Source organism: Pteropus alecto, unplaced genomic scaffold, assembly GCF_000325575.1.
Source record: "Pteropus alecto unplaced genomic scaffold, ASM32557v1 scaffold395, whole genome shotgun sequence".
In the NCBI taxonomy this organism is placed as follows: domain Eukaryota; kingdom Metazoa; phylum Chordata; class Mammalia; order Chiroptera; family Pteropodidae; genus Pteropus; species Pteropus alecto.
Window position 1 is genome coordinate 71,313 of NW_006438643.1, and position 11,038 is coordinate 82,350.

The following is an 11,038-nucleotide window of genomic DNA, read 5'->3' on the forward strand; positions in this document are numbered from 1 at the left end:
GCCTAGCTAACACCTACTCAGTAAGTCACTTGACTGTCACTTCCTCAGAGAAGTTCTCACGGACTCGTCACATTAAGCCCCTCTTTTGCTTTCATAGCTTCCTGTATTTCTCATAGCCCTTATCACACTTGTAATCACTTGTCTGATTCCTGGATTATAAGCCCCATGAAGCCAGGGACTGTTTCTTTTGTTCATGGATGTGTCCCCAGTGCTTCCACATAGTAGGCACTCAATCTCTTATTGACTGGAGAGGAAAATGAAGCTAAGGGAATATATATATATATATATATCATGTATAACATATATATTTATCATATCCTCAACCTTTGCCTCATACATATGAGGCTTCAGCATATTTAAATGCTGATAGAAGACTCCAGCAGAGAGGAAAAGGTTGACAATTCAGGTAAGGTTCCCAAGCACATGGTTACTGAGGTGAGTATGAGAGGGAAATAAGAAAAGACTGGCCATATTTTAAAGTCCGAGAAGGAATGAGGAGGAAAATGAGAAAAGACTGGCTATATTTTAAATCTAGAGATGGAAGAGAGGGAGTCTGAGGGCATTCAGACCTGAATAGTAGGAACAAAACAATCTGCTGAGACAGGGGTTAAAGTGGGTTGGGGACCTGCCAGGGAGAGACTGGGGTGGGTCCTGTGACCTGAAGCAGGGGCTTCCTGGGCCCAAGGTGGGTGCAAGGCAGTACAAGGTCTAACCCCAGTCCCTGGACTATATTGATCCCTCTGCCATCATGACCTTTTTCCTTCTGCTTTCCCCCAGGTCAAGAGCTTTTAGGATAAAAAGCTGGAGCTAGAGCCCAAGTTGGACCTGATCCAAAGTCTGAGATCAAGCTGGGCTCAGGGCCTGGCCTGGAGCCAGAACCCAAGCCACATCTGGACTGCGCCTGTCATGCAGAAGGAGCCGGGCACTGTGCCTTCCTGCACTGGCATGCAGAGCCCTAGGTCCCTCCACCTGCTCCCACTGCTGCTGCTGCTGCTGCTGCTAGGGGCCAAGGTGCCAGGTGCCTGGGGTCAGGCTGGGAGCTTAGACCTCCAGATTGATGAGGAGCAGCCGGCGGGCACACTGATTGGGGACATCAGTGCAGGGCTTCCGGCAGGCACGGCAGCACCTCCCATGTACTTTATCTCTGCACAGGAGGGCAGCGGCGTGGGCACAGACCTGGCCATCGACGAGCACAGTGGGGTGGTCCGTACAGCTCGTGTCTTAGACCGTGAGCGGCGGGATCGCTACCGCTTCACCGCAGTCACTCCTGACGGTGCCACCGTGGAAGTTACTGTACGAGTGGCTGACATCAATGACCATGCTCCAGCCTTCCCCGAAGCTCGGGCTGCCCTGCAGATACCTGAGCATACAGCTATTGGCACCCGCTACCCACTGGAGCCTGCTCGTGACGCAGATGCTGGCCGCCTAGGAACCCAGAGCTATGCGCTGTCTGGTGATGGGGCTGGAGAGACATTCAGGCTGGAGACACGCCCCGGTCCAGATGGGGCCCCAGTGCCCGAGCTTGTCGTTACTGGAGAGCTGGACCGAGAGAATCGCTCACACTACATGCTGCAGTTGGAGGCCTATGATGGTGGTTCACCCCCCCGGAGGGCCCAGGCCTTGCTGGATGTGACACTGCTGGACATCAATGACCATGCCCCAGCTTTTAATCAGAGCCGCTATCACGCTGTGGTGTCTGAGATCCTGGCCCCTGGCAGCCCAGTCTTGCAGGTGTATGCATCTGATGCTGATGCTGGTGCCAACGGGGCTGTGACTTATGAGATCAACCGGAGGCAGAGCGAGGGTGATGGACCCTTCTCTATCGATGCACACACGGGGCTACTGCGGCTAGAACGGCCACTGGACTTTGAGCAACGGCGGGTTCACGAACTGGTGGTACAGGCACGCGACAGTGGGGCTCACCCTGAGCTAGGCTCAGCCTTTGTGACTGTGCATGTGCGAGATGCCAATGACAATCAGCCCTCCATGACTGTCATCTTCCTCAGTGCAGATGGCTCCCCCCGAGTGTCCGAGGCTGCCCCACCTGGCCAGCTTGTTGCTCGCATCTCTGTGTCAGACCCAGATGATGGTGACTTTGCCCACGTTAATGTGTCCCTGGAGGGCGGAGAGGGCCACTTTGCCCTAAGCACCCAGGACAGTGTCATCTACCTGGTGTGCGTGGCTCGGCAGCTGGATCGGGAGGAGCGGGATGCCTATAACTTGCGGGTTACTGCCACAGACTCAGGCTCACCGCCACTGCGGGCCGAGGCTGCCTTTGTGCTCCATGTCACTGATGTCAATGACAACGCGCCTGCCTTTGACCGCCAGCTTTACCGACCTGAGCCCCTGCCTGAAGTTGCACTGCCTGGCAGCTTCGTGGTGCGGGTAATGGCCCGGGATCCTGACCAGGGCACCAATGGTCAGGTGACCTATAGCCTGGCCTCAGGTGCCCACAACCGCTGGTTCTCCATTGACCCCACCTCAGGCATCATCACCACTGCTGCCTTGCTGGACTATGAATTGGAACCCCAGCCACAGCTTATTGTGGTGGCCACAGATGGGGGCTTTCCCCCTCTCGCCTCCTCTGCCACAGTTAGTGTGGCCCTGCAAGATGTGAATGATAACGAGCCTCAGTTCCAGAGGACTTTCTACAATGCCTCACTGCCTGAGGGCACACAGCCTGGAACCTGCTTCCTGCAGGTATGTAAGCCCTGCACACAGACGGATGCTGCCGTGGGCAGGAGTAGATCAGAGAGCCATAGGGGACCTCAGAGCAAGAACCAGGCCTTGCAGGTGCATTTATTGATGGTGACTTATGCAAGAAGATTCAGTCCTGTCCTATGAGTTCCAAAGTCTGTGTGAGGGTTAATGAAGATGAGAGAGCAGGGTGCAAGAGTTGGGCCTAGTAATCTTGGCAGTTGAGAGAATTAAGATTGGCTCTATAGAAAAAGTATCTTGTGCTGTCAAGAATTAACTGAGCCACTGTAAGTCTGGAACTGTGCTGGGGCCCTGGGAACAAAGAAAAGAGAGAGTCTTGTTCAAGGCAGGTCCCGGTCTAGGCAGAGAGACACACCAGTAACTAGTGCTGCAGCAGGTAGCGTATGAAGTGTTGTGAAAGCTCAGAGGAGGGGCCTCTGAAGAACCAGTAAGACTGTCAAATGGATAATATGGGGTGTGTGGACGGGGACTCCAGGCTGAAGAGCGAGCTTGAGAACACCATGATGTGTTCAAGGGACTGCATCGTTCAAGCTGGCCTCAACTGTGCTGATGAGAAAGAGTTGGGGAGAGATGAGACAAGACAGTATACAGAGACCAGATTACAAACTTTGACTTTATCTTAAAAATCATAGGAAGCCAATGAGGGGCTCTAGGCAAACCTGATATGTCTTTTGAAAAGATTGTTTTGATTGCACCAGAGTATGAATGCAAGAGGGGAGACTGGAGGCATGGAGGCCTCTTAGGAGACCAGTGCTTGAAATCTTAATGTCTCAGAAGTCCACCTCTACTAAATGATGGAGAATCAAAAATTAAGACCCTGAAGTTGCTGCCCTCAAGGAGTCACCGATTTAGTGCAGTGGGGGGCTAGGGGCAGACATATGAACAAATCAGAGCATCTTCTCAGGGGCTGCCTGTTGGCCTAGACTTCCAAGCCAGTGCCTGGGCACAGCTGACCCCTGCCTTCTGGCCAGACTCAGAATTTGCCTGCCTGCTTCTGTCCAGCTCCCACCCACTCTCATGTGTTTACCATCCCTCTTGGCCCAGGGCCAGTGGGCTATGGCTTCCAAACTTCTTCCTCTTCACTAGTGCCTAAAGCAACAGGGCAACTCTCCAGGTGGTTTCCTAGAGCTTTTACTGTTAGTAACCATAGGGAAGCAGGGGTAAAAAATAACCACTGGGTGTTCATAATGGTTACAAGAAGTCTTAATATTTGATTCACTCAATATACATTTAGAGCCAGTCATCATGTTAGGGACACAGAATACAGTAATGTATGATTCATTCCTCCCACCCCATACACATGCTCCATGGAGTTTATCCTCTAGAGGGAAGATTCATGTGCAAAGGAACAGTTTTACTGCAATAAGAAAACTCCCATGATGGGGATACATGTGAGGTACAGATAAACAGTATGAATGTCTTCCCAAAGGAAGGAGCCCTTGAGTTCAGAGGTAAAGGATGAGCAAGAGTTTATGATTGGACCAGACAGGGGAAGGTTCTAAGCAGAGGTGACATGCACAGAGGAGTGGGAGAGCCTGACTTGTACAAGGGCCTACTGTGTCTCTGGAGTTTAAGGTGTGAGATGGGAAAGTAGGAGATGAGACTGTGCAGGGAGGCCAGACAGTGAAAAGTGCAGCCAAGCCAATGAGTTTGAGCTTTTTTCTTTAGGGAACATTGAAGCTTTTTGAGTAGAGGAGTAATACAATCATATTTGTTGTCTCAGAAGATGCTTTTGGCAGTCAGTGTAGAGCAATAGTTCACAGCTCAAGGTAATTCTGCCCTCTGGAAGGGACGTTTGGCAATGTCCAGAGATATTTTTGATTATCACAACTGATGGGATGCTACTGGTATCTAGTGGGTAGAGCCCAGGGATGTTGCCAAACATCCTATGATGCACATGACAGCACCGCAACAAAGAATCGTCTGGTCCAAACTGTCATTCGTGCTGAGGTTGAGCAATCCTGGTGTAGCAGAAGGACTGGAGGGTCAGACAACTGTGAGAAAGGAATTGTAACAGTCCAGGGGAAAGACAACTCAGGCCCCAGTCAAGACAGTGATAATGGTGATGGAGAGAAATAGACAAAGAAATTGGAGAGATAATGAGGATTTACTTAGTCCATGGTTGATTGATATACCGGGAGAGGAAAAGGGAAGAACAGATTTCTGGCTTGAGGGATGCGTGGATGGAAGAGTCATTAGGGAGGGGTTTGGAGTGATCATGACTTTAGTTTTGGACAGGGTGGATTTAAGGTGCCTGTGGGACATCCAAGTGGAGATGCTGAGCAGGCATCTGGATGTACAAGTTTGGAGCTCAGAGGAGTGGTCTGGGTCAAAGTACAGACGATGGCCAAATCCACGGACGTGGAAGAGAAGGCCCTAAGCCAGTGTATATAGTGAGAAAAGGCCAAGGAGAGATTCCAGGGAACAACGACGTGTAAGAACAGGCAGAGGAAGGGGAGGCAGAGGAAGGCTGGGGTTGGGGTGGGGGCAGGGAGGGTCAAAGCAGGAGAGACACCTGGTAAGGAGGTCAGGATGGAGCTGATGCCATAAGTTTGTGGTCTGTTAGGAATTTGAGTTCACAGGTAAGGGTCTTTATTTTTTCCCTCCAGTAGTGCATCTGATGAGAGCTAGAGGCAGGGTGGGGACAAGAGGAAAGAGTTAGTTATGGTTAGCTGACAACGGTTAGACTGTGCAGCAGGGCAGAGAGCCTGCTGAAATGGAGAACTGCATTTGCGGTGGAACCCCTGAGCAGGGGCTGCACAGGCCGGGAAATTCACTTCTGCCTTGGTCATTTCCAGTCAATGGCCCCTGCGCCTCTTGGGGTCACTTCCTGACAACTTCCCCTGACCACTATTTATTGCTTTCTTCCTGCGGGGAGTCAGAGGGCAAAGGTCTTTAACAGCTTCTGGAGATGGTACTGCAGCTGTGCTGCAGCCTGCAGGCTTGATGCAGGGGAAGTTTGTCTCCTGGGATATCCGGGCCCACAGCCACAGTAAAGAGTTGGAGCAGAAGCTGTTTCCAGGGTCCAGCCGTGGCAAGGTCTTAGTGTGTCTCAGGAGGGTAAACAATGGCACAAATCACTTCTGTCAAAGGCCTGGGCAACCATTTGAAGTCCTTGGCCAGACTTCTCTCTGAGCAACATTTTCTGGCTCAGAAAGGGGAACTCTCCAGCTTCCTTTCACAGCATATCATGACCCTGAGGCCCTTGCATCCACAAAGAGCACTTTGTCACAGGCTACAGCAGTCAGCACCAGCTAAGCCACTATTGAGGCCCTAATGTGCACCCATGATATAAAACTTAATTTGAAAGAAGTTTTTGTTGTAAGGCAGGGCAATCAGAATGTCCGTTTACTCAATGAACAAATATACAAAGAGCACCTAGGGTGTGCCTGGCCCTGTCCTGGGCTCGTGAGCTCGCAGAATGGTGTCTCCTGCTGACCTGGTTCTGAAACGTTCAGAGGCTCCTGATGTCGGTGTCCAATCATTCAACTTTTTCTGAACCAGTCTGGTAGATGCCCAAGAATTAACCAGGAAAGAAAAAAAACTTAGTTTTGGGGAGCCCTCAAGGCCAAATGACCTAAATATTGTCCCATAGACCGACAGTTCTCCTTCTCCCACTTCTAGTGAGGTCGGCTTGAGAAGTGAAGGGATACTACAGGTGCATGAGCTCCTTCCATAAATCCATAGAGCAGACCTCAATCATTCAAGTGCCGCCCAGATCCCAGTATCAATCAGATCCCACTCTGTAATGACCAAACTCAATAAAGAGTAGGCCTATGACATCGGCCTCTATAATTCTATCGGTCAGCTAGTTCTTTGGTTGGAGTGATTATGAGACTTGGTGATGGTTATTTAACTCCCCATGATCCACCAGAAATTTGCAGTCACGGCCTTTTAGAACTCTTCTTTATAAGTAGTACAGTTGGTCCTTGTTCTTTGCAGAGTCTATATTTGTGAGTTTGATGACTCTAAAATTTAGGTGTAACCCAAAAATCAATACTCATGAAGCTTTTGTAGTCATTCTTGGACATGTGCAGAGAAATGAAAAATTCAAGTCATCCAATGCACACGTTCCCAGCTGAGGTTGAACACGGCAAGGCTCTGACTTTGTGTTTCAGCTCCTATACTGTAAATAAGGGTCCTTTATGCAGTCTATTTAGTGCCATGGTTTTCGCATCTTTGTGCTTTTTTTGGTGATTTTGCTGTTTAAAATGGTCCCCAAGTGTGCTGAAGTCCTATCTAGTGTTCCTAAGCACAGAAGGCTGTGATGTGCCTTATGAAGAAAGTACAGGTGTTTAGATAAGCTTCGTTCAAATATGAGTTAAAGTGCCATTGCCATTGAGTTCAATGTTAATGAATCAACAATATATATTAACGTTAGATGTCTTTAAATAGAAACATATAAAACAAGGTTACATATTGACCAGTTGACAAAAATGTGACCAGAGGCTCACAGGAACTTAACTCAGGTAATGAGGTCTAGGCTGGGCTTGGATTTTGATCCTCCTAGTCTCCTCTGTATTTCTACCATCCAGCGACTTGGCACCAGCTGGCCCAGGGCCTGCTCCTTCTAACTGCCACTTAGCTCTGCTTCTTCTGGCCAAAAAGATGGGGCATGACTCATCCCAGCCTCTCCCCAGGTGACAGCCACAGATGCAGACAGTGGCCCATTTGGCCTCCTCTCCTATTCCTTGGGTGCCGGACTTGGGGCCTCGGGGTCTCCCCCTTTCCGCATCGATGCCCAGAGTGGTGATGTGTGCACAACCCGGACTTTGGACCGCGACCAGGGGCCCTCAAGTTTCGACTTCACAGTGACAGCTGTGGATGGGGTAAGTGGGCAGACCATAGACAGGTTGGGGAATTGGAGTGGGGCATTCACCAGGGCCAGACAAGGTCCACCTGACTTGTGGCTGCATATCTCACCAGGGAGGCCTCAAGTCCATGGTGTATGTGAAGGTGTTTGTGTCAGATGAGAATGACAACCCACCTCAGTTCTATCCACGGGAGTATGCTGCTAGTCTGAGTGCCCAGAGTCCACCAGGCACAGCTGTGCTGAGGGTGCGTGCCCATGACCCTGACCAGGGGCCCCATGGGCGACTCTCCTACCACATCCTGGCTGGCAATAGCCCTCAACTCTTTGCCTTGGATGAGCACTCAGGTGAGGATCCTGCCATACCCAGGGTCTGTCCCCCACCCACCTTCTCATCTGCCTAAATGAAGTCCTGTCCCTCTTCTTATAACCCTTCTAACTCTACTTTGTTTCCTTATATATCTCTGCTCTCTCTCCTCCCAGGGCTGTTGACAGTAGCCTGGCCGTTGGCCAGACAGGTCAACTCTGTGGTACAGCTGGAGATTGGGGCTCAGGATGGAGGTGGCCTTCAGGCAGAGCCCAGTGCCCGAGTCAACATCAGCATTGTGCCTGGAACCCCCATACCACCTATATTTGAACAACTACAGTATGTCTTTTCTGTGCCAGAAGATGTGGCACCAGGCACCAGCGTGGGCATAGTCCAGGCACACAATCCACCAGGTATCATTTATCATTATACCCACTTGATGCCATGCCCAGACACACTGACATAACCCTCTAGTGCCATCTCAGGGTACCCCAAATAGCTCCAACACAAAACCCTCTGGTTCTAATTCCCAACACCTACTTGGGCACGTGTAGGGCACTGCTTCATCCTCAGGCATGTGAATATCACCCTAGTGCCACTCAACTTCTCTGCCAACACCTGCTCTTCTCCTTAATTCTTTGAAAGGCACAGGTATGGGCACTGCATAGCCCCTCTTGAGACCAGAGTCTGGCCCCAACTCAATAGGTCCCAGCCTCCCCCCTGCCCCCGTCTCCTTCCTGACCTCTCTCTCCTCCTCCTTAGGTCGCTTGGGGCCTGTGACCCTTGCCCTATCGGGCGGGGATCCGCGAGGACTCTTCTCCCTAGATGGGGCCTCAGGGACATTACAAACGCTTCGCCCTCTGGACCGGGAGCTGCTGGGACCAGTGTTGGAGCTGGAGGTGAGGGCAGGCAGTGGAGCGCCCCCGGCTTTCGCTGTAGCTCGGGTGCGTGTACTGCTGGATGATGTGAATGACAACTCCCCTGCCTTCCCTGCACCTGAAGACATGGTGTTGCTGCCACCAAACACTGCTCCAGGGACCCTCATCTACACTTTGCGGGCTCTGGACCCTGACTCAGGCATTAACAGTCGAGTCACCTTTACCCTTCTTGCTGGAGGTGGCGGGATCTTCACCGTGGACCCCACCACAGGCCACATACGGCTTATGGGACCTCTGGGACCCCCAGGGGGGCCTGCCCATGAGCTGGACCTGGAGGCCCGGGATGGGGGCTCCCCAGCCCGCACCAGCCACTTTCGACTGCGGGTGGTGGTACAGGACCTGGGGACCCGTGGGCTGGCTCCCCACTTCGACAGCCCTACCTACCGCGTGGATCTGCCTTCAGGCATCACCCCTGGAACTCAGATCCTACAAGTGCAGGCTCGAGCACCTGATGGGGGTCCCATCACCTACCACCTTGCAGCAGATGGGCCAAGTAGCCTTTTTGGCCTGGAGCCACAGAGTGGGTGGCTGTGGGTGCGGGCAGCACTGGACCGTGAAGCCCAAGAATTATACACACTGAAGATAATGGCAGTGTCTGGGTCCAAAGCTGAGTGGGGGCAGCAGACAAGCACAGCCACTGTGAGGGTCAGCATTCTCAACCAGAATGACCACAGTCCCCGCTTGTCTGAGGAGCCCACCTTCCTGGCTGTTGCTGAGAACCAGGCCCCAGGAACCAGTGTGGGCCGGGTCTTTGCTACTGATCGAGACACGGGACCCAATGGACGTCTGACCTACAGCTTACGACAGCTGTCAGAAGATAGCAAGGCCTTCCGCATCCACCCCCAGACCGGTGAGCACTGGCACCCAAATTCTGATACCCCATAGCCTCATTCTCAGATTGGTGAACAGCCAGATAGGATTCCTAGAGCTTGGCCATGAGGACCAGGACAGAGTCTGGAGTTTCGCCCTGGGATTCCCTCCCACCCTTCCCAAACCCCAGCTTCTCATTCGCAGGCCTCAGGCTCTGCATCACGGGCTATCCCATACATGATCCCTCTCCCGCACTCCCAGGAGAAGTGACCACACTTCAAACCCTGGACCGTGAGCGGCAGAGCAGCTACCAGCTCCTGGTACAGGTGCAGGATGCGGGGAGCCCACCCCGCAGTACCACAGGCACCGTTCACATCGCAGTGCTCGACCTCAACGACAACAGCCCCACCTTCCTGCAGGCTTCGGGGGCTGCTGGTGGGGGCCTCCCTGTACAGGTATGTGAAGCTACAGGACCCTGCCCTGAAGAAGTGATAAGGAATGGGGGTCTCCCAATAGAATTATAGGTGTAGGTAAGAGAGACTGCCTTTTGGAACAAATGTAAGAACAAAAAAAGGGGGCTCTGCCTGCACACAAGTGAGGGGAACTCCATTCTGATTTAAGAACAAGAAGGAGACAACTGTAGGTGAGTTGTGTGTCCCCACAGGTACCAGATCGTGTGCCTCCAGGAACACTGGTAACAACTCTGCAGGCCAAGGATCCAGATGAAGGAGAGAATGGGACCATCCTGTATACGCTGATGGGTATGGGGATGGAGAGAAGGGATTTGATGGGAGTGGCACACCCTCATGAGCTCCCCAGCTCTGGGACCAGGCCCTCACCCTTCCTCTGCCTGTCTCTAGGTCCTGGCTCAGAGCTCTTCTCTCTCCACCCTCACTCGGGGGAGCTTCTCACTGCAGCACCCCTGATCCGAGCAGAGCGGCCCCACTATGTGCTGACGCTAAGTGCTCACGACCAAGGCAGCCCTCCTCGGAGCTCCAGCCTCCAGCTGCTGGTGCAGGTATGACTGCCCCTCCTCCAATCTATCCACTTGGCCACCGCTGTAGGCCCACCTGCAAAAGTTGCACCTTCATGGGGTCCTTGCGCCCTCTCCTCAGGCTACTCTGAGCACCCTTCCTGCTACCTATCCAGCCAGCCCAGACCCCCTTTTACACGGATCCCCCTGATTCCATACTCCTGCCTTGGTCCACAACAGGTGCTTCCCTCAGCTCGCTCAGCTGAGCCCCCACCAGATCCCTCAGAGGCAGACCCCGTGGCGCCTGTGCCTGTCGTGTTGACGGTGACAGCAGCCGAGGGGCTGCGGCCCGGCTCCCTACTGGGCTCGGTGGCGCCACCAGAGCCGGCGGGGGTGGGCGCACTCACGTACACCCTGGTGGGCGGCGCGGACCCAGACGGCACCTTCGCCCTGGATGCGACCTCAGGGCGCCTGTACCTGGC

General features: G+C 52.8%; 1 protein-coding gene across 1 annotated transcript in view; it reads left to right on the plus strand.

The window, feature by feature from the left end:
• The first annotated feature begins 757 nt into the window (after positions 1-757).
• The window catches only part of DCHS1 (dachsous cadherin-related 1), a 19,894-nt gene continuing 9,613 nt past the window's right edge, over positions 758-11,038 (plus strand). Inside the window, 9 exon segments of the mRNA XM_025049454.1 lie at positions 758-2,700; positions 7,359-7,547; positions 7,645-7,876; positions 8,012-8,248; positions 8,598-9,623; positions 9,845-10,038; positions 10,248-10,344; positions 10,444-10,601; positions 10,797-11,036. Of these exon segments, the coding sequence (XP_024905222.1) occupies positions 907-2,700; positions 7,359-7,547; positions 7,645-7,876; positions 8,012-8,248; positions 8,598-9,623; positions 9,845-10,038; positions 10,248-10,344; positions 10,444-10,601; positions 10,797-11,036 (4,167 nt within the window). The 5' untranslated portion in view covers positions 758-906.